This window comes from Propithecus coquereli, unplaced genomic scaffold (assembly GCF_000956105.1).
Source record: "Propithecus coquereli isolate 6110/MARCELLA unplaced genomic scaffold, Pcoq_1.0 Scaffold605, whole genome shotgun sequence".
In the NCBI taxonomy this organism is placed as follows: Eukaryota; Metazoa; Chordata; class Mammalia; order Primates; family Indriidae; genus Propithecus; species Propithecus coquereli.
Window position 1 is genome coordinate 86,615 of NW_012152008.1, and position 22,709 is coordinate 109,323.

At 47.8% G+C, this 22,709-nt stretch overlaps 2 protein-coding genes across 6 annotated transcripts in view; both read left to right on the forward strand.

Annotated features, from left to right (window-relative positions):
* Nucleotides 1–257: 257 nt before the first annotated feature.
* Nucleotides 258–6,977, forward strand: CHRNG (cholinergic receptor, nicotinic, gamma (muscle)). Of its 2 annotated transcripts, XM_012659334.1 has the most exons (12): nt 258–333; nt 513–652; nt 893–937; nt 1,109–1,218; nt 1,792–1,947; nt 2,782–2,879; nt 3,180–3,380; nt 3,582–3,696; nt 3,880–3,994; nt 5,359–5,575; nt 5,768–5,901; nt 6,198–6,977. In XM_012659334.1, the coding sequence occupies exons 1-12, from the start codon at nt 279–281 to the stop codon at nt 6,369–6,371; spliced, it is 1,560 nt and encodes a 519-aa protein (XP_012514788.1). In that variant the 5' UTR covers nt 258–278; the 3' UTR covers nt 6,372–6,977. The 2 variants fall into 2 exon arrangements, with proteins under 2 accessions (XP_012514788.1, XP_012514789.1); XM_012659335.1 differs by lacking the exon at nt 1,792–1,947 and having other exon boundaries at nt 279–333; nt 6,198–6,371.
* A 3,626-nt stretch (nt 6,978–10,603) lies between these two features.
* EIF4E2 (eukaryotic translation initiation factor 4E family member 2) overlaps nt 10,604–22,709 on the forward strand; it is a 29,735-nt gene continuing 17,629 nt past the window's right edge. For 2 of the 4 annotated variants that reach the window (XM_012659338.1, XM_012659340.1), the window contains exons 1-4: nt 10,606–10,757; nt 16,037–16,151; nt 17,200–17,334; nt 22,246–22,350. In XM_012659338.1, coding sequence (XP_012514792.1) covers nt 10,738–10,757; nt 16,037–16,151; nt 17,200–17,334; nt 22,246–22,350 — 375 coding nt within the window. In that variant the 5' untranslated portion in view covers nt 10,606–10,737. Of the gene's footprint in view, nt 10,758–16,036; nt 16,152–17,199; nt 17,335–22,245; nt 22,351–22,709 lie in introns of all 4 variants that reach the window. The other 2 variants (XM_012659337.1, XM_012659341.1) reach the window with 2 other exon arrangements.

The window sequence follows — 22,709 nt, forward strand, 5'->3', positions numbered from 1 at the left end:
GAAAACCGAGCTGGGACAACCGAGTCTGAGAGTGGGGATGGAGGGTGGACCGTCTCTGCTGGGGCCCCCTCTCCCTTCCTTGGCCCAGGTAACCTGAGCCCAGCATTGTGTCCATCCTGGAACAGCTGACAATGCTGTGGTCAGACAGCTGGTGGGGCTGGGCCGGGCAGGCCGGGGCGGGAGTGCAGGCTGTTATATGACACCCAGAGCCCATCTCTCTCTACCCCAGACCAGGAGAGCAGTCATCACACCCTGTCACTGCAGAGAGTTGAGGCACCATGCATGGGGGCCAGGGGCTGCTGCTTCTCCTGACACTGCTGGCCAGCTGCCTGGGTAGGACACAGGGGAATTGGGGCCTGGGAGGCCCAGAGCGGGAGTCCAAGGCCTCGGGGGACAGGGAGGCTGGAGGGCTATAGGGGCCTGCCCAAGCCCAGCTCTCTGAGTCTCCACTTCGCACTCCCATGGCCTTACCCCTCTGTCTGCCTCAAAGCTCCTGCCCCTGTCTGTTACAGGGGTGCAGGGCCGGAACCAGGAGGAACGCCTGCTTGCAGACCTGATGCGTGACTACGACCCCCACCTGCGGCCTGCCGAGCGCGACTCGGATGTGGTCAATGTCAGCCTGAAGCTCACCCTCACCAACCTCATCTCCCTGGTGAGCTGCAGAAGGGAGGAGGCGTGCTGGGCCTCTTGGACCTGCTGGGGAGAGACAGGGCCAGCTCTAGCAGCCAGGAGGGAGGTGGAGGAGGGTCTGGACCTGCAGGAGACAGGCTGGGGGTCTGGAAAACTCCCACGGTTTGCGGGGAGCTGCTTGGCCCCATCAGTGGCCTATGGGGACAGATTCTCAGGGGAGGACAAGTCATGAGGGGCTGAGCTCTCCATTCTGCACCCCTAGAATGAGCGAGAGGAGGCCCTCACCACCAATGTCTGGATAGAGATGGTAAGAAGCAACCCTGCCACCCTCCTTCTATCGGGGCCCCCACCCTGGGTCCTAAGGCCTCCTTAGAGCTGCCTGCCCCTCCCTGCCCCTTTTGTCCTCCCTGGGCTGGACTCTCATGCCTGGGGGCACAGCGCAGAGAGCGGAGGCCTAGAACCACCCCTGCCCCTGCAGCAGTGGTGCGACTACCGCCTGCGCTGGGACCCACAAGACTACGAAGGCCTGTGGGTGCTGAGGGTGCCATCCACCATGGTGTGGCGGCCAGACATCGTGCTGGAGAACAAGTGAGGAGGGGACACAGGTGGGGAGGACAAAGGACACAGGGTCAGGGCCCAGGAGGACGAGGGGAAAGCAGCTGTGGGAAAAGAGAAAGATGAGCAGAGGGTGCAGACCAGGCGCCAGAGGGGTGGGAAGACCAGACAGAGCAGGTGCCAGGGTCAGGGCCCGGGGTACAGCTCTGACCCTGCACCTGGCTCCCTCCCCTCTGGTCTGGGCCACCTGGGTGGGGCTTCCCCCCTCCCTGTAACATGGGGCCACTGACGGTTCCTAGAGAAGCTGGCAGGGGTCAACAAGACAGGCATGAAAAGTGCTTCACTCAGGGCCTGGCATGTTGCAAGAGATTAACAGACGTTAGTCGCTGTTATTATCACTTTTGTTATTATTATTAAAGAAAGCAGCAGAAAGAGAAGCAGAGGCTCGGAGGTGGGGCCTGAGGGAGCCTGGCAGGGTGGTGGGGGTGGCAGGGAGACTGCTGGGGGCATGTAGTGGTTCCAGGTGGGGACCAGTCAGCAGCGGGGCAGAGGGCTGGTCTGGGGCTGCGGGGTCTGCATCTAAGCCGGGTGGCCTGGCCTGTGCAGTGTGGACGGCGTCTTCGAGGTGGCCCTCTACTGCAATGTGCTCGTGTCCCCTGATGGCTGCATCTACTGGCTGCCGCCCGCCATTTTCCGCTCCTCCTGCTCCATCTCAGTCACCTACTTCCCCTTCGACTGGCAGAACTGCTCCCTTGTCTTCCAGTGAGGCCGTGTGTGGGGTGGCTGCCCCAAGAGGGGCCTGGGCAGGGGTGGGGGACTCGAGGATTCTGGCCTCAGCTCTGGCAGCACCTAGAGGCCCGGGGCCTGGGCCACCTCTCCTGGGCCGCTGTGCCCATCTCAGGCCACACCTAAAGGTGCCCAAGCTCTCCCTGCTAAGCCCCAGGCCCCCCACGCATACCCCTTCACTGCCTCAGTTTCCCTGCCATGTGCCCCAAGGGGAGAAGTAACATCTCGGGTGTGCGGGTGAGAAGGCACACACATGCACACAGCATGCACGCCTGCATGCACACAAAACCACTGCACACTACAGGCCCAGGGGAGGCGGGGCTGTCTGTGAGGGGCAGGCCTGGCCAAGATCCTAGTGCAGCCTGTCTGCACCCCGGGGGCCTCCAGGTCAACCTCCTCGTGCATAAATGTGGGAAGGGGGCCTGGGTGAGGGTTTTCCTGTGTTTTAGAAAAGCAGTCTTTCTACGAGGAAACCTGGCAGGCAGATGCCTTCAATAAGCGGACGAAGGGTCATCTTTCAGTAGGCACGTACTTTGTAACCGTCACCCCTGCTGCCCGGTGGGCTGATCCGGGCCCTCCGGCCAGGCAGGGCACTGAGCCGCAGCCTCCCAGCCCTTCAACTCAAACTTCTCCAACCCCAGAGAGCCCCCGCACCCCCGAATCTCACCACTGGGGTTTTACGGGGAACTCAGAAGCGTGGGCTGCATTTTTCAAGGCAAAACTGCCCACAGTTGCCTTCAGACGGCATCTCTGTGACCTCCTGGCAGGCCCACCCACACTCCCATCCGGCCTCTCCCTTGGCGCCCCCAGGTCCCAGACCTACAGCACCAGTGAGATCGACCTGCAGCTGAGCCGGGAGGACGGTCAGACCATCGAGTGGATTTTCATCGACCCCGAGGCCTTCACAGGTAACCCCCACCCGCTGTGGGGGCCAGGCCAGACCAAGGTCATGCCCCTCCCATGTAACTCAAAATGAAAACTAGGGTAAACCATGAAATAAGCGTTTTAAATGGCCCAAGAAAGTTCCTAGTTTTCCTGTGATAATGACCCCCATTTTGGAGGAAGGGATCAAGTGTCCAATCTCCCACCTCACTTCTCTCCCTGGAGGCTGCCCCTGCCCCTGCTCCTTAAGGTCCATGCCGCCCCCACAGCGGGCTCACGTGGGCTGCAGGGGTCTGCCCAGCACGCACTCCCCACGCCGCCCACAGAGAACGGGGAGTGGGCCATCCGGCACCGGCCGGCCAGGATGCTGCGGGACGCGGCGGCACCGGCTGAGGCAGCGGGCCCGCAGAAGGTGGTGTTCTCCCTGCTCATCCAGCGCAAGCCCCTCTTCTACGTCATCAACATCATTGCCCCCTGCGTGCTCATCTCCTCTGTCGCCATCCTCATCTACTTCCTTCCTGCCAAGGGTAACTGGAGCCTCGGGAGGGGAGCCGTCCCCCATCCAGCAGCACAGGGGACACCCGGGAGGCCAGGGCAGGCCCTGCCCAGGGCATAAGGTGGCACCACGACCCAGGACAGGGGCAGTGGGCTCCTTCTGGGGTGAGGAGGTTCCTCTGTGGGTGGGGGGAGGTGCAGACCTGCTCTGAGTATCTCCCGATCATTGGCAGCCGGGGGCCAGAAGTGTACTGTCGCCATCAATGTGCTCCTGGCCCAGACTGTCTTCCTCTTCCTTGTGGCCAAGAAGGTGCCCGAGACGTCCCAGGCAGTGCCGCTCATCAGCAAGTGAGGCCAGCCCGCCCTCCTACCCTCCCTGCTTGGGGCCTTCTGGCACCACTCTCCTGCCCTCTCCCACCTCACCATCCTCACTGCAGGGGACCTGAGGGGAACAGCTGCTAAGGGTAGGGGTGGCATCTGGGTATAGGTGCCTAAGGGCCACCCCAGTCCCCTGCCCACCCACCCCAACAGGTACCTGACCTTCCTCCTGGTGGTGACTATCCTGATCGTCGTGAACGCTGTGGTGGTGCTCAACGTGTCCTTGCGGTCCCCACACACACACTCCATGGCCCGAGGGGTCCGCAAGGCAAGGCCCCTCCCTGCCCGCTCCAGCATCCTGCTACCCCTCGTGCGTCCCTCTGTGCCCATCCCTGGCCGCAGTCCTCACCTGCTGCATTCAGCCACAAACCTGTTCTGTGTGTATCTTGAAGCATGTGCCAAAGTGGATTAATAATAACACTGAGTGCTTACTAGGTGCCAGGGACGTTACAAATATTAACTTAGTGGCCAGATGCAGTGGCTCAGGCCTGTAATCCCAGCACTCTGGGAGACTAAGATGAGAGGATCGCTTGAGCCCAGGAGTCCGAGGCCAGCCTGGGGAACAGTGAGACCCTGTCTCTACAAAAATAAAACAAAATTAGCCAGGTGTGGTGATGCGTGCCTATAGTCCCAGCTACTCAGGAGGCTGAGGCAGGAGGATTGCTTGAGCCCAGGGGTTTGAGGATACAGAGAACTGTGATCACACCAGTGTACTCCAGCCTGGGTGATGGAGCAAGACCCTGTCTCCAAAGGAAAAAAAAAACCAAAAAAGCAAATATTAATTTATTTAATCTTCATAAAACCCCTATCAACTTGGTATTATTATCATCTTCATTTCACAGATGAGGAAACTGAGGCACAGAGAGGTTAAGTAGCTTGCCCAAGGTCACACAGCTAGCAAATGGAGGCAGCAGGATTTTGCCTGAGCAGTCGGATTCCAGAGTCTGTGTCATGTGCAGCCCACCTGGAGTAGTCATATGCGGCCCTTGTTACTAATGCAGATTCCCCGGCTCACACCAGGCACCGTAGGCCAGAATAGCAAGGGGGTGGGGAACAGGAATCGGTGGATTTGTAACAAGCGCCTCGGTGATTCTGACGTGCACAAAAATTTAGGGGCCCAGGCTTCATGTTCAGAACTGAACAGCTGGCCGGGCGCGGTGGCTCACGCCTATAATCCTAGCACTCTGGGAGGCCGAGGCCGGAGGATCGTTTGAGCTCAGGAGTTCGAGACCAGCCTGAGCAAGAGCGAGACCCCCATCTCTACTAAAATTAGAAAGAAATTATCTGGACAACTAAAAATATATAGAAAAAATTAGCCAAGCATGGTGGCACATGCCTGTAGTCCCAGCTACTCGGGAGGCTGAGGCAGTAGGATTGCTTGAGCCCGGGAGTTTGAGGTTGCTGTGAGCTAGGCTGACGCCACGGCACTCTAGCCCAGGCAACAGAACCAGACTCTGTCTCAAAAAAAAAAAAAAAAAAAAGAACTGAACAGCCAAGCTGTGGCAGGGCCAAGTCACTGACCCAATGTGCTGCCTCCAGGGCCCTGGCAGCACGAGCCCTTCATGACAGCCTGCAGCTTCTCAGCCAGTTGCCCACGCTCAGCCACCCAGAACCACGTATTGTTCTCTCTAGGTGTTCCTGCGGCTCTTGCCCCAGCTGCTGCGGATGCACGTTCGCCTCCTGGCACCGGCGGCTGTGCAGGACGCCCCACCCCAGCTACAGAATGGCTCTTCCTCGGGGTGGTCGATCACAACTGGAGAGGAGGTGACCCTCTGCCTGCCTCGCAGTGAACTCCTCTTCCAGCAGCGGCAGCATCATGGGCTGGCGAGGGCAGCGCTGGAGATGCTAGGTGAGGCACAGTGTGTGTGACACTGGAGACACTCCTCTCCAGGGACCCCAGATGGGGAGCCAGGCACAGCAGATGAGTATTGGGTGAGCGTCTAGATCAGGGAGATGGGGGCTGGAGCCCTTAAGGAAAGACCACTTTGTCTGCCTGTTTCTCCTCCATTCTACTCCCAAACCTTACCTCTGTCAACATCAGAGAAAGGTCCAGAGACTGGACAGAGTCAGGAGTTCTGCAGCAGCCTGAAGCAGGCGGCCCCAGCCATCCAGGCCTGTGTGCAAGCCTGCAACCTCATTGCCCGCGCCCGGCACCAGCAGAGTCACTTTGACAGTGTAAGCTGTGTTGGGGTGGGGTGGGGTGGGGCAAGTACCTGGGCTTGGACCTGTGAAGGGGGCAGGGTGAGTGGGGGGGCCAAGATGGGGCAGTGGGATGGAAAAAGTGGAGCCCAGAACATGGAAGGGTGGGCCAGGGGACCATGGAAGAAGCCACCAATTGGGGCCTGGATGTAGGTAAGAAGGGCCAAGGAAATGGAGAACGGAGGCCTGCTGGAAGCCCAAGGATGGTGGAGGGATCCAGGGCAGGCTTGGTGCCACTGCTGGTCATCCCACATCCTGCTTCCCACCATCAGGGAAATGAGGAGTGGTTCCTGGTGGGCCGAGTGCTGGATCGTGTCTGCTTCCTGGCCATGCTCTCACTCTTCGTCTGTGGCACTACGGGCATCTTCCTCATGGCCCACTACAATCAGGTGCCCATCCTGCCATTCCCTGGAGATCCTCGCCCCTACCTACCCTCGTCAGAGTGAGCCAACCAATTGCTGCTGGGCATGTGGGAGTCATCTACGTGGGTAACACTGCTGAGGTCGTGACCGTGCTCTTTGGGAAGTGTCCTTCCTGACTGTGGGAGCCAAACAGCCCTGAGAAAAGCCAGAGAAATAAAGAGACAGAGCTGGAGTCCTGGAGTGGCTGGGGATGGGCTGTGGTTAGGGTACGTTGTTAAGGTCAGCACCCACGTGGCATTGCCTAGCTCATCCTGACACTAACAACTCCCGTTAGCGAACTCCCCTCCCTTCAGCAAAGCTTTATCAACTCCCATCATTTCAAAGCCCGAAGGACTCTGTTTTCTATGATGCCACTAACTGGGCAAGGTCCTAACCCTTCAGGCTTGGCACTGGCTCCCCTTTGACAAGTTCTCCCTAAAGGAGGGCAGTCAGGAGAGGCGAGCAGCATAGCAGCCAGCACTGTCTTGAAAGGGCAGCAGCCCACACCAGCTGGCATCTCCCTCCCCTGCCTTCTGGGTGCCGTAAGCACCCAGTATTCACCTGCACCAGTGGTTTTTCCACTCACATGCATTTTTTTTTCTTTGCCATTGATTACAAAAGATTTGAGTTTTGTTATCTTTTTTTATTGTTAAGATAGGAGCTCCTCTCAGCATTATGGACAAACAGGGGTCACTACCCCCTCATGTTTCATATGGCAGAGTAAGAGGGACTGGTGCTTAAACAAAGTTTGGAGTCCAGAATTCCCAACTCTGACCCAATCTCAGACGCTCTAAGAAAGAGTCTATGGCCTGAAAAATGGACCCTTCTTCCCAAAGGCCAGGGTATTTACAATGATCCCAAAGATGGTTAAGACAAAGACAAGCCAGGCAGGGCAGCTTGGCATTAACAAGGAGACCTCGATTGGCCTCCGCTGGCCCTCCTTATCAGGAAATAAGACAGCAAGCTGATGTCCTCCTAGGGGAGAGGCAAGGCCCTGCTCTGAGAGGACAGCTGGAGCCTGAGTTCTGCTGGTCACCGGGGCCGACCTTGGGCAAGTCACTTACGCTCCTTGAGCCTGTTTCCTCACCTGTAAATACGGGCAGATACCAGTTCCTATCTGCCCTCACTGCAGCATCAAAGGTACAGATAACGGTGATTCAAAAATGTGAAAGTGCCACACAAAAGCCTGACAATGGCAGGCACTGGGGAAAGGGACCCCAGAACTACAGGATTGCTGGCTTTGGGGCTCAGTCACCAGCAGGTTCATTTTATTTACTCCAGTGTGTCTGTGTGTGTGCATGTGCAGTGTGTTTAAAGAAAGAGCAGTTGGGACTCTAGGGTCCTATGGGGGGAGGGGGTCTTTGATCCAGGAGACGATTTGATGACAGTGGGACCAGCTCAGGTTCCTGTAAGCCCCTTACCAGCTTTGTCACCTGGCACAAGTCTCTCAACCTCTCTGAAAGCTTCCGAGGGCAGAACATTAGCTCTGTAGCTCCTGACACACTCAAATATTAACACTAGCTACCATTACTGTGAGTTACTGTGTCTCAAATCTGACACTGTCTCATGGAACCCACACAGCAACCTGAAGAGGTAGGTTCAGGCAAACTTTGGAGATAATGCAGTGTCGGTTCCAGACCACCACAATAAAGCAGGTCACATGAATTTTTTATAAAAGTTATATTTACACTATACTGTAGCCTAGTAAATGTGCAATAGCATTATGTCTAAAAAAACAAGGTAATACCTTCATTAAAAAATACTTTATTGCTAAAAAAAAGTTAGTGATCATCTGGGCCTTCAGTGAGTCGTAATCTTTTTGCTGGCGGAGGGTCTTGCCTCGATGTTGATGGCTGCTCACCGATCAGGGTGGTGGTTGCTGAAGATTGGGGTGGCTGTGGCAATTTCTTAAAACAAGACAACAATGAAGTTTGCTGCATTGATTGACTCTTCCTTTCACGAAATATTTCTCTGTAGCATGCAATGCTGTTTGACAGCATTTTACCCACAGCAGAACTTCTTTCAAAATTGGAGTCAATCCTCTCAAACCCTGCTGCTGCTTTATCAACTAAATTTATGTAATATTCTAATTCCTTTGTTGTCCTTTCAACAATGTTCACAGAATCTTCACCAGGAGTAGATTCCATCTCAAGAAACCACTTTCTTTGCTCATCCATAAGAAGCAACTCCTCATGTGTTAAAGTTCTAGCATGAGATTGCAGCAATTCAGTCATTTCTTCAGGCTCTACTTCTACTTCTCTTGCTATTTCTGCCACATCTGCAGATATTTCCTCCACTGAAGTCTTAAATCCCTCAAAGTCATCCCTGAGGGTTGGAATCAACTTCTTCCAAACTCCAGTTAATGTTGACATTTTGACCTCCTCCCATGAATCACGAATATTCTTAATGGCATCTAGAATGGTGAATCCTTTCCAGAAGGTTTTCAATTTACTTTGCCCAGATCCAGCTGAGGAATCACTATCTATGGCAGCTATAGCCTTATGAAATGTATTTCTTAAATAATAAGACTTGAAAGTTGAAATCACTCCTTGATCCATGGGCTGCAGAATGGATGTTGTGCTGGCAGGCATGAAAACAACATTAATCTCCTTGTACATCTCCATCAGAGCTATTGGGTGACTAGGTGCATTGTCAACGAGCAGTAATATTTTGAAAGGAATTTTTTTTTCTGAGCAATAGGTCTCAACAGTGGGCTTAAAATATTCAGTGAACCATGCTGTAAACAGATGTGCTGTCATCCGGGCTTTGTTGTTCCATTTATAGAGCACAGGTAGAGTTGATTTAGCATAATTCTTAAGGGCTCTAGGATTTTCAGAATGGTAAATGAGCATTGGCTTCAACTTAAAGTCACCAGCTGCATTAGCCCCTAACAAGAGAGTCAGCCTGTCCTTTGAAGCTTTGAAGCCAGGCATTGACTTCTCCCCTCTAGCTGTGAAAATCTTAGATGGCATCTTCTTCCAATAGAAGGCTGTTTCGTCTACATTGAAAATCTGTTGTTTAGTGTAGCCACCTTCGTCAATTATCTTAGCCAGAGCTTCTGGATAACTTGCTGCAACATCTACATTAGTACTTACAGCTTCACCTTGCACATTTATGTTATGGAAACGGCTTCTTTCCTTAAATCTCATGAACCAACCTCTGCTAGCTTCAAACTTTTCTTCCGCAGCCTCCTCACCCCTCTCAGCCTTCATAGAATTGAAGAGAGTTAGGGCCTTGCTTTGGATTAGGCTTTGGCTTAAGGTAATGTTGTGGCTGGTTTGATCTTCTATCCAGACCACTAAAACTTTCTCCATATCAGCAATCAGGCTGTTTCGCTTTCTTATCATTCGTGTGTTCATTGGAGTAGCACTTTTAATTTCCTTCAAGAACTTTTCCTTTGCATTCACAACTTGACTAACTGTTTGGCGCAAGAGGCCTAGCTTTCGGCCTATCTCAGCTTTCGACATGCCTTCCTCACTGAGCTTAATCATTTCTAGCTTTTGACTTAAAGTGAGAGAGGTGCGACTCTTCCTTTCACTTGAACACTTAGAGGCCATTGTAGGATTATTATATGGCCTAATTATCAATATTGTCGTGTCTCAGAGAATAGGGAGGCCCAGGACAGGAAGAGGAATGGGGAATGGTCCTTCAGGGGAATGGTCAGAACACACACAACATTTATGGCTTAAGTTCACTGTCTTATATTGCTGTAGTTTGGGCGCCCACAAACAATTACAATAGTAACATCAAAGATGACTGATCACAGATCATCATAACAGATACAAAAATAATGAAAAAGTTTAAAATATTTCAAGAATTACCAAAATGTAACACAGACACGTGTTACAGATGTTAACACTGTGGACACATGCTGTTGGAAAAATGGCGCCGATAGACTTGCTCCACTCACGGTTGCCACAATTTTTAAAACCGCAGTATCTGCGAAGCAATAAAATGACGTATGCCAGTGCTACAGTATAGTAGCGCCACTGCCAGAAAGGAAAGAGCCTCGAAGAGGTTGAGAGAGAAACCGGAGGGTGCGGCCAGCCCTGGAGGTGGAGTCGGGATTTTTACCAAGCAGCGAGTCCAGAGCCCGTGCTGTCAACGACGCGGTGCTGCCTTGTTTTCCGAGCCGCTGCGGAAGGGGCCAAGACGCGCTCCCTTAGGCGGCGGGCGACCCACAGGGACGAAGAACCTGGACAGAACCAGGGCCCGCAGCTACCCAGCACATTGAGACTAGGCCTCTGCGCAGCCGCCCTAGGCTGGTGTCCTGGGATAGCTGCCCCCACCGGGCATGCGCGCCAACGTTCCGCAGCGCCCCGCGCAACCGGAAGTGGCCGGGCCCAAGGCGGAGGGACCCGGTGGAGCGGAAGTCACTCTGTGAGACTGTGGAGACAGCGGCAGCGAGAGGATGAACAACAAGTTCGACGCGTGAGTGGCGCATGGCCGGCCCCCCCGGTACCCCTTCCCCTAACTGTTTCCCCGCGCCTGCCCCCTGTGGGGCCAGGGCGGCACGAACCAGGGCGGTACCGGCCTCCCTCCGGGGCTCGAGGGGGGGCCGGACGCGGCTTGGGCCGCGGAGAGGAGGGGGCTGGGGAGCGATGGTTGCAGGGGTCCCGGAGACGGCAGGGGGGGTCCAGACCAAGGGCGAAGGGCGGAGTCCGGGTGACGGGTGGCCGTGCCGCTTGGAAGGAGGAAATTTTTGGACGCCCCGCCCCTATGGGTGCGGGTTGCCGCCGACGTGGAGGGGTGGAGACCTCAGCGGTTTGGTTGTTTCTGCAGCCTTGCCGCCCTGCCTCTGAATTCAACTTTCGTCACACATTTACTCTGTGACTTGGGCAAGTCACTTCTCCACCTCAGAGCCTCAGTTTTCTCATCTGCATAGTGGGGACGGTAACAGCCTGTGTCTTAAGAGTTGTGAAGATGCAATGAGGTAATGTGGGTGCTGCGCTCAGTACAGTGGAGGGCTCAGTTGCGGAATTCTCATCCTCTTCCTGAAACTCTTCCTACTATCCTTTTTCCTCCCCCTCCTGTTCCAGTCTTCCATCACACTGTACTTTGTCGTCGCCTCCTCCTGCACTCTATAAGTACCCACTCTGATTCCTAGTTTCACCATCAAACAGTTTGGAGGTACAGAAAGGAAATGCAAAAGTATCCTTGACTATTTCCCTCCAAGGATTGTGTCTTGAGGTATATTATGTTCTTACCTCTTTTCTAGTGGTCTAGTAAATCTGTCTTCTCATCTGAAGACCTGGCTTTCTAGTCCTAGACCCACCAGTTACCAGTTATTTCACAGCAGAAAAGTTACCCAGTCTCCAAGCCACTGTTGTCCAAACCACATTAGTGGATAGTACCCTGCTGCTGCACCACGGCGTGCTAAGGATCAAATCACACTCGGCAGTGCTTCAGGGTACTTGTGCATATTGCTGAATAGTGAGATATAAATGTAAAGTAGCATTACTATTAGTTTAGGTTGTGACCTGGTGCCACTGATGGGAAATTGGGGTTTTTCCAGTACAGTGAGTGCTGGTGTGCAAATTCAGGGGATACTGGATTTGAAACACCCCAGGCAGCTCAGGAAGGTTTTCTGGTTGCTGAAAGGTCTCTGCTCCTTCAGAAAAATCTTTGGCAGACCCCTTCTCCATCCTGCTGCTTAGTTGAGCCCATCTCTGTATGAGCCCTTTCTCCCACCTCCACCCTCACCCCCATCCCCACCATAAACCCTGCAACACCTAACTCTAGATCTAAATCCTGCCTCGGTGGAGCTCTCTGGAACCCTTGTCCCTTCCCCCACTAATTTGAGCAAATCAAATTTCGTCCTAAGAAGATGCTTCGTGGGTTATCCAGCTCAGTCCTACCCAAATCATTTGGGGGTCTGCAGTAAGAATGGTAATAACGGGCTTCCACAGGCATCTTGCTAGGTTCTTTTCATAAGTTATTTCTTCTCTTTCTAACAACCCTGTGAAGTGGCTCTTGTTACCTCCTTTTATAGATAATGATAATGAGGCTCTCCAAGGTTAAGTAACTTGCCTAAGAGAACAGGAAGAGGCATCCCAGGTCTGTGGTTTAACCTTGGTTCAAGCACTTCTTGACAAAAAATAACCTGGGTGATTTTTTTTTTTTTTAACTGTCTTCTATGATTCAAGAACCTGGGTCATTTTAATACTTCTATTTATTAACTATTTTTTGTTTGTTTTTTATTTTCCATTTTTTTCATTGAGTCCCTGGCCAAAGAATAATTATTAACTATTATATATACAGTAGTGTAATCTGGTGAGCTCAGATTAAAAAGGAGCTCTCACCTCCTTTACTGTGTGGATTCTGCTTCTCTAAATGTAACTGAAGATTGTAATTGCTTTTGGGGGGACGGGAGGTCCCCCATTGACATGTAAAACCCTAAGATGCTTTCACAAGAACTGTAGTCCCAACTGTAATAAACTTGGTTTTCAGATCTAGATGCCATACTTGATTTTGTCCCTGTTCTCTATCATTTTCTTTTTATTCTATATCTATCTTTTGGCCCATTCTTAACTATTGTCTGAACTGCTTATTCGGCACTCATCACTTTGACTTTAGAGATCCATTCATTAACTGGTTTGTTTTATGCCACTGTCTGATGCTGGAAGTATAAAGATGAATTGGACCAAGTTATTGCCCTTAAGGAATTGGTCTCGTTCAGAGAATGTGGGGAAGTACCTGGGCAGAAGGTTGGTAACTAAGGTGCTACTCAGTCTGGATATCCTCAGAGATGCTAGTTGTCTGCCTGAGTTTATGGAGCACTGATTTTTCAGTCTGAGTTGTATCTTGGCTCAGATCCAGCTTCAAGTTGGGAAGAGTAGCCCCTGGAAAATAGGATATGAAAGATTTGCCCCAAATGTAGTCTCAGAGGGCTGGGTGTTTGATTAGCTCCACCCTCAAGAAATAAAAGCACTAGATGAAAGTCCATTAAGGTTTCCATTTACTGTCTTAGAAGGAAGTGGAAAGTGGTCCAGGGGTCACAGTAACATTGTTTCTTCTCTCATGTAATTATTTTTCTTATTCTTTCTCTGGTTCCTAGTAGTGATCAGCAGCAAAGCCACTGAATAGAAGGAAACTTAAATATTACTTTTCTTGGGGCTAGCAAAAATGGGAGATGCTCGGATGACTGAGCCCCTCTTTAGCCAAGATCTAGTGACAGGGGACCGCAAACGCTGTTGTCGGCGGGGTGAAAGCCAAGAAGAGAGGAAAATAGTTTGCATATCTGGGATGTGCCCTAGAGAAGAGAGTTAGGAGCTGTCTTGGGCCTAAGCAGAAGAACCTGTGAGATGTGCTTGATCAGAATACCAAAAAAACTGACTGTGATAGTATAGCTGGGACAAATGCATACATTTATATGGGAAAGTTCAAAAGAGGGGAGCTTGACTCAGCCTGGGTTGGGAGAGATTAGGAAATGTTTTCAAGAGAAAGTGACCCTCAATCCGAGTCCTAAAGGACAAATTAACTAGACAAAGAGTGGTTTCTTGAAGAGAGATCACATCGTGAGCATAACAGAAGGGAGAAATTGGGGAACTGCAATTAGGTTGATACAGCATGAAAGGAGTTTGTTGAAACCAGGCAGGAGATGATGTTGGGACATGAGGGCAGAGCAGGGGCCCTTGCACCATGCTGAGGCATGTGTATGTATGTACTTTATCTCCTTCATTCGATCCTTGGGGACAGGCACTCTGGTACTGTGGTAGCTGATACACACAGTAGATGCTTGGTAAATGTTGGTAATTTTTAATCCATGGGACTTGTATACTACACAGGCTCATTTTGAAAAGGGAGCCAAGCCAACTCAAGTTTAATAAAGGGGGAGGCTTTTTTTTCTGCTGTGACAAGGGATCCATTAATCATCTGTGGTGTAAGGGGCCGGGGGGGCGGTATCCTAAGCACAGATAATGGTCTCCCAGAAGTCCAGGGAGGCTGAGCTAAGCCAGGGAGATGGTAGCATTAGTAACAAAATTGAACTCTTCTTTCCACTTTCTCTGCTCATCTGCTCTCTTCTCTTTCCCTTTACTGGCCTTCTCTGCTTTTGCTCATTGTCTTTGTTCCCTTATGGCTTTTCTTGCATGGGGCCCATATGGCTGCCCCAGCTCCTGAACCTGTTATCTTTCGTCTCCTGGATGAAATGCTCAGGGAAGAATCTGCTCATATTTTTCAGCAACACCTCTTTGAGACATAGGTTTTTGGCTATGCTATACTGCCCTTAGGTCAGGTGCTCTTCCTAGTTGTGTCTTTACAGGGTAGGGATCGGGAGGTTCATGGCACAGGGTGTGAACCCTTGATTATATATCCTACAGCTAGGGCTGTGAAATGTGTAGAGCAGGTGCCTCAACATAAGACTAGCTCATCCACGCTAATATTTTTTGGGTGCTTATTATATGCTAGGCACTGGGGGTGCCTGTCCCCAAGGATCTAATTAGGGCCAAAAAACAAACTACAAATACAAAATACTCTACAACATGTTTCTGTATGTGTGTAGGATAATATGTGAACTCTAATTAGAGCATTTCTAGTATCATTCTTGAGAATTGCCTAACTCTATTTGACTATACATACAGTTATTGGGGCCAGAAAGATGATTTTGGAGAATATTTATGATGTGTTAATGGTCCAGCTCTGGAATAAATGCCATTCTTATTATCTTGGTGGACTCACTTTCCATTTATCTCTTTGTCTGCATCCAGTGAATTATAGGTGTACCTGAAAACCTTAGGGGCAGTTTCACTGCTCCTGAGAGGGTAATCCATAAAGTACATTCGACTCTGTTTATGAAGCAAGAACATGTTCATTCCTTCTTTCAGTCACTTATTTTTCCTTTTCATTTAACATTTATTCAGCATCTTCTTGTCCTGGGTGCAGGAGACCAAGATGAATCAACATCGGGAACTCTCCATCTAGTAGGAAAAACAGACATGGAGGAGTGGCACCTTAGGCTGAAGGAGTAGTGTTTGCAGATGGGACCGTTGTGGGAACAGAGATTGCTGAAGGAGGGAAGGAGGATGCCGGCTGGCAGGAGTCAGATTCTAAAGGATCTTACATTTTATTGTACTTTATCTTAGAGGATGGGCATCAAAGGGTGAGAGACAGTTGAAAGTTTTAAGCATGGAAGTTAAATGATCAAATTTGCATTTAGAAAGATAATGCTGGTGGAAGGATGGTTAGAGGGTAAGAGATTTGTGTCAGGGAGACCATTTAGGGATTTATTGTAATGATCAAAATATCAGGAGAAGAGAGCCTGAACTACAGCAGTGACAGTGGGGATGGATAGGAGAGATGGTAAGAAGGAAAAGTAGCCGTATAGATAAGTAAGTTTTTAACCTTCATTTGAAATGCCAAAGCAGTTATTTAATCCAGAAACTCTTCTCATTATTGACTATATTTTTGGCAAAGAAAATCCCTTAAACTGTTTACCTTAAACAATCCCTTTAACTGCATTTTTGTGTGGCTTATTAGAAAACTAACAGTGCTTCCTAGAGTTCACAAGTTAGCTGATGAGTATTTCATTTTGTTTAATTCTCCTACTTTGCCTGCCTCCATTCCTTTGCCCGTCTCTCATCTCACATGCATCTCATGGCCTGTATTTTGAGAGATTTTGGATTGGCTACATTGGTAGTTTGTGGTGGCTTTGTTAGGTAAGTAAGAATCAGCTTAGTTATGGAGTGGTATTGTTTTGTCTTCCCATTTAGCTTGAAAGATGATGACAGTGGGGACCATGATCAGAATGAAGAAAACAGCACACAGAAAGATGGTGAGAAGGAAAAAACGGAACGAGACAAGAATCAGAACAGCACCAAAAGGAAGGTGAGTTTTGCACTGCACAGATGTAGTTTCCTTTGGACTTGAGACTTTGTTATCTTGTGGAATCTGTTAATCTGGAAGATACCAAATTAACTTACTGGTATCCTGTTTTGGAATATCTGAATTTGTTGTCAAAAAAAGATTTTGGAATCACTGCAGTTCATTTTGGGACTTAGAACTTTTCTCTTGCCACAAGATCTTGAGGTGCTTCCTTGCTTGTGGCATTCTCCTTGTTTGAGATGGGGGAGATTAATGCTGGAGTTTAACAAGGCTGTTAGCTGCTTCATAAGTTGCTGTGGAGTATTTCAAATCCTATAAATTTTAGATTCTTTAGTCAGTAATAATCTAAGTTGAAAGGGACATGAAAAAGAGAAAATTTAGAGAATGAAGGAAAGATCAGCTTTTTCCTTGAAATATCAAAGAATCATTAATTCATTTATTCCACAATATTGAATACTCTCCAAGTGTAAACATTTTATGCTAGGTGCTAAGAGGACACAAAGGGGAATGAAACTATAGATCAAGGAGCTTACATTTAATAGTAGTAATAATAATAATAATAGCTGACATTTACTGAGCACTTGCTCTGTGCTGGGCACTGTGCTAAGCACTTAATAGCCACTAATTCATTTGATCCTCTCAACAGCCCTGTGAGGTGGTTATTATTATTATTTTCCCCATTTTGCAGGTAAGAAGCTGAGGCACAAACAGGTTAAACAACTTGCCAGTAAGTGATAAGAGTGTTGTAGAAGAGGCAGTACTTGGACTGCGCATATGCTAAGATAAGATGCAAACATAAATACCTATTACTCTATGAGGGAGAAAGTTATAAAAGCCATAAGAACACAGAGAAAGTGTTACGGGAATTTAGAATCAGTTAACCGTTAAGGAAATACACTATGTAAGCAGAATCTTGGACACATTGCAGGTAATTGAAGTTGTATCCTTTTTTAATTGTGGAGGTGGTAAGGACTGACACTATAAAATGTTCTCTCAGTGTCAAGAGCATGTGATGAATGCCCAGGATTAACACACATTCTTTACTTCCCAGGCTGTTGTCCCTGGACCAGCAGAGCATCCCCTTCAGTACAATTACACTTTCTGGTACTCCAGGAGAACCCCTGGCCGTCCTACCAGCTCACAGAGCTACGAACAGAATATCAAACAGATTGGCACCTTTGCCTCTGTGAGTACCTAGTGGTTTAATGGAGTGTGCCTTGATAGTACATTTGTGCCTGTATTTGTGTCATAATGTTTATTTACCCTCTTGGTGTAACCTATTTAAGATTATGGTTTCCTTAATTGACTGACCTGAGTCCTGAGATCAGGTTTGTTCATTCTTAGGTTTCTCACTAGACATTGATAGTTAACATGTAAGTATCAAGTATGAGAATTGTGGAATTGATCAGAAGGGCATTATACAAAAGTACAGGTTTGATTTTCTTATTTAAGTAGGTATTTATGAAGTCCTTACTATGTTCAGAGTGTTATGGAGGATACAAAATTTTATAGCACATCGTGTCTCTCCTCATGAAGTTTGACAGTAAAGTCGAAAGTAAAGTTTGAAAGTTTCTTTTGTATTTAAGAACGAACCCTCCATTAGGGTCTTGGCTGTATTAGTGATTATACATAAAATAGCATCTTTTTCCTGTGTCCAGGAAGAAAATGAAATCTCTAATAATTGCTTTGTGAGTACTGTCAGTACAGAGAGCCCAGGCTCTGTCTCATCTCCTGCTCAGGTGTCTCGGTTTGTGTACCCTGAGAAACTGTCTGCAACTAACACTAGTCTTGTTCAACAGAGGTTATTGTGTACCTCCCACGTGCTGTATATTCACTCTCTGGGCAGAATCAAATGCAGGATTTGTCATTTTCTTGAAATTATTGAGGCATTTGTCCTGTTTAAAATGTAGAAACTGGCCAGGCACAATGGCTCACACCTGTAATCCGAGCACTTTGGGAGGCCAAGGCAAAAGGATCACTTGAGCCCAGGAGTTTGAGTCCAGCCTGAACAACATAGTGAGACCCATCTCTGCAAAAATTAGAGAAATTAGCCAGGCATGGTGGTGCATGCCTGTAGTCCCAGCTACTCAGGAGGCTGAGGCAGGAGGATCACTTGAGCCCAGGAGTTTGAGGGTTGCAATGAGCTATGATGCTGCCACTGCTTTCTAGCCTGGTCAACAAAGCAAGATCCTATCTCAAAAAAATAAAGTGCAGAAACTAGAAAAGAATGCTGTAATAGTAAACATTACAATAAATTAATGAAGAGTAAGGACACAGTAACAGATACTTTATTTGTGTAATTTCCCTCAATCATTATGATAGCCCTGTGAGGTTGGTGATATTATCCATATTTTACTAATGAGTAAAATGAGACTTGGGTTAAGTATCTGATCTGAAGTCTCAAGTCGTTCACAGTTCACTTGATTAAGTGAGGGAGCCAGTGTTGAAACTCAGGTTAGGTAGGCTGTGAAAGTTAATTCCAAGCCCATACGGTACACAAAATGCATGCCCAGAGCCTCCAACTTTTTAAATGTTGATTAGTAGGCAAATTATATTTTTTCATTTGTTATTAATCAGATATACATATTTAACTGGTAATCAGATTATTTGGTTAATGTGAGATCAGCATTACTATGCTGTGTTGATACAATTTCTTTCCAAAGCAAAGATCTTGTTTAGTTGGCCTGTGTTGCTTTTAACACTGGTAAGGTTAGGCTTTTTTGAAATATTACAAATAGCTTGTGCACTGGTTCATATTTGGCTCAAGAAATGTTAAATGAATTCAAGGCCCTAAGAGGGGTCTAAAAGGAATTAAGGCACAGAGCCTGTTCTTAGGGAAATAAGACATGCCCAGGAATTTCTGACAGAGGTTAGACAGTGAATGGTGCTATGGGAAAGGCATGGCTTAGGGTACTCTTGGAGTTCACCAGAAAGAGGAATTGATTCCAACTTGAGGAAAGCTGCCTTGGAAGAGATAGGTTTAAGATTGAATTTAAAGAATTTGAACAATTGATTAGAAAGGAATTCATGGGACAAAGAACAATAGAATTATACTTTTGAAATATCCATGCATTTGTAACATTTCTCAATCCATCCCAGAAATTTTGATTGCTTGCTATGTGGGAATGCTAGACATTCCAGGTAAAATGGCAATCATTATGTTGTGAACAACTGGTTAAGCACTCAGAGGACCAGACAAGGAACTAGACTGGGGAGTTTGTTTTCTTTTTATTTGTTTATTTTTTTTTCTTTTATCTACACACCCATGTTCATTAATAAAGGGAGTATCATTAAGGATTCTGTTAATGGCTGCGTGTTGGTGGCTCACACCTGTAATGCCAGCACTTTGGGAGGCCAAGGCAGAAGGATGGCTTACGGCCAGTTCTAGACCAGCGTGGGCAACATAGTGAGACCATGTCTCTACAGAAAAAAATTAAAAATTAGCTGAGTGTGGTGGCACATGCCTGTAGTTCCAGCTACTTGGGAGGCTGAGCGAGGAGGGTCACTTGAACCCCCAAGGTGTTCAAGGCTGCAGTGAGCTTTGATCATGCCACTGCACTCCAGTCTAGGTGACAGAGTGAGACCCTATCTCTTAAAAGACACTTTTTTAATTTAAAAAAACAGATTCTGTTAAATTTTTTGGAGTAATCATGAATTACATAATTAGCATTTTTCTTTTCCCCTTCTAACAAAGCATATATGAGTTTACTCAACTTGTGCAATGAGGGTTTTTGTTTTGTTTTCTTTTGGCATATAGGTTAAGTTGCGTGGTTTATCATCAGCACCATCTTGGGTTAAGGCTTCTTCAGTACTCATTGGACATGTCACAGAGTGTATAAAGTCTGCTATCATGTAATTCAAGGCATTAGGAAATGGCTCATAATTTTAAATTCCTCACAGAGAAATAATTACAATGTGAATCCTTTTATCAGATTCAAAGCCGTGTTTCCCAGTGGTTCTTTTTTTTTTTTTTTTTTTGAGACAGAGTCTCACTGTGTTGCCCAGGCTAGAGTGCCGCAGCGTTAGCCTAGCTCACAGCAGCCTCAAACTCCTGGGCTCAAGCAATCCTTCTGCCACAGCCTCCCAAGTAGCTGGGACTACAGGCATGCACCACCATGCCCAGCTAATTTTTTCTCTGTATTTTTTAGTTGTCCGATTAATTTCTTTGTATTTTTAGTAGAGACGGGGTCTCGCTCTTGCTCAGGCTGGTTTCTAACTCCTGAGCTCAAACAATCCGCCCGCCTCGGCCTCCCAGAGAGCTAGGATTACAGGCATGAGCCACCGCGCCTGGCCCCAAGTGGTTCTTAATCCTAATCTTAACAACATTTAAAAGTACTTAAAATCAAGGTGACTAAAGAGGCAGTATCTTGAAATAGAAATAGAAAAAATACTGGTCTTGGGCATCACAGGCTCATCTATTCTGGTGCTTGACTCTCTGGGCTGGAACAAACCCTGAAACCATTTTCTCAACTGTAAGATGAAGAATGTAGTTGAGATGATTTCTCAGGTCCTTTCAGCACCTCGTATTCTGAGTTCGACCATTTCTTTTATTTTTTGGTTTTAGTTAGAACTTTCAAAAGCCACCTTTCAGAGTTCAGTGAGATTTCTCAAGCTGCTTAATTTCATCTCTCTTATGGTTTGGATATAAGACTGTGTAGTTTGGCTGTAAGATCAGAGGAAACCAAACTGTTAAAGCGATTGTTGACTGGGGAACTGGGGGTGGTTTATGTGCTTTCTCCCCACCACACCCCTCCAGTTCCTCATTCACAGTGAGTCACTGGTCCTAGTAGGTGTACTTTGTTTCTTTCAATTGTGTTAGGGTAGATAAAGTTTAGATTATTGCTCGTTGTGTTCATATGACCACTTAATGTCCCAAATCACTATGTGCAATTAAGCTTCACAGTTGCTGAGGTGAGGCACTGCGTGGAAGTCCTACAAATGGCATTAGTTCCTGGCTTCTTTCTAACACAAAAGATACATCACAAGTTCCTGTTCCGGCGAGGAACTGAAGGACAGCTGTTTCATGCAGTGTAAGGTAGATTTCTCCTCAGTTGCTACCCACATCTAGAAATATGACCTGAAACTCTGTCTGCTCAGCCCGTTTTCAGCTACACAGTTAATGGTGTCTTGCTGTGTGTTGATTGAGAGCCTCCTCACAGTGTGTTGGCAAATACCAGCTGTTTCTCTGCAGACTCTTCTGTTTCCTCTTTTCTCCTAAAGTGTGGCTATTTGCTGGCCAGTACTTAGTAGGTGTTCTCTGTGAATAGGGAAATAATATCTCCCATTAAGACACTAACAAGGGAAACAGGAATCCTGTGGTGAATATAAATAAGCATACATTTGATAGAAAAATACAAGTCTAGTTTTCTAACAGGATTATGAAGGAGGGGCAAGGAGAAACATAATTTTTCTAGCTAAGAAGAAGGACTTAAACCTTAGCCATGAGAAGCTAAGTCCTTTTTATTTTGGACTGTCCCGGTCTTAAGCAACAGCACCATGATATAGAGTAGTACATGTGGTTGGTTCTATCACTTATGCTCAGTAACTACACAGATCTAAAATGTATTTCATTCTAGCTAATGCTATGTTTTATTTTCCAGTTAAACAATCTTTGATAAGCAAGTGATTTGGTTCAAAAAAAAATGCATTCAGGCTGAGGCTGTGTGGCACTTAATATGCCTCAAGACTAAAAGGTTTATATTATACAAAAAACTGGTCCTCTTACTGCATGTGATTGTTATCCTGCGGCTTCAGTGGGAGAGTACATATTAACATGGCTTTACCAATTAAAGCTCCTAGCTGAGGCAAGCATTTCTCACCCAAAGAGTTTATTCTTGTGTTGCCAATGTTACATTTTTCTTTTATCGAACTATGATATGCTTTTCCTCTAACATGTCCTCCTTTCCACACAATGCCACAAATGAAAATGTGTCCCTTGAATTTCCACACAATGCCACAAATGAAAATGTGTCCCCTGAAAAGGATAGCCTATAGCAGTGGCCTCCATGCTTATGTTCTTAAATAAATCTTATGTATTTAGATACATTCAAAGAAAAAGAAGACACATCTTTTATACTCTGGGGACTTCTCTCTGCAGGTGGAGCAGTTCTGGAGGTTTTATAGCCATATGGTGCGTCCCGGGGACCTGACAGGCCACAGTGACTTCCATCTCTTCAAAGAAGGAATTAAACCCATGTGGGAGGTGAGGACTGAGGGCCTCTGACTGCTTTTTCAAGCAAGTTTGTTTTGTTTTGTTTTGTTTTTAGCCCTCCAAGCTTAAAAGTATTTTTAAAGTCTTCTCTTGGTTGGTCGTGGTGGCTCCTGCCTGTAATTCTAGCACTCCAGGAAGCCAAGGTAGGAGGATTGCTTGAGGTCAGGAGTTTGAGACCAGCCTGAACAAGAGCAAGAACTCGTCTCTACAAAAATTAGAAGAATTAGCCGGGCATGGTGGCACACTTCTGTAGGCCCAGCTACTCAGGCGGCTGAGGCAGGGGGATCACTTGAGTTTGAGGTTGCAGTGACCTATGATGACTCCACTATATTCCAGCCCTCAAGCAATCC

Coding starts and splice junctions, on each gene's coding strand:
- CHRNG (XM_012659334.1), top strand. CDS start 279: ATGCATGGGGGCCAGGGGCTGCTGCTTCTCCTGACACTGCTGGCCAGC. Junction 938..1,108: donor CCAATGTCTGGATAGAGATG/GTAAGAAGCAAC, acceptor CTGCCCCTGCAG/CAGTGGTGCGACTACCGCCT. Junction 5,902..6,197: donor AGCAGAGTCACTTTGACAGT/GTAAGCTGTGTT, acceptor TCCCACCATCAG/GGAAATGAGGAGTGGTTCCT.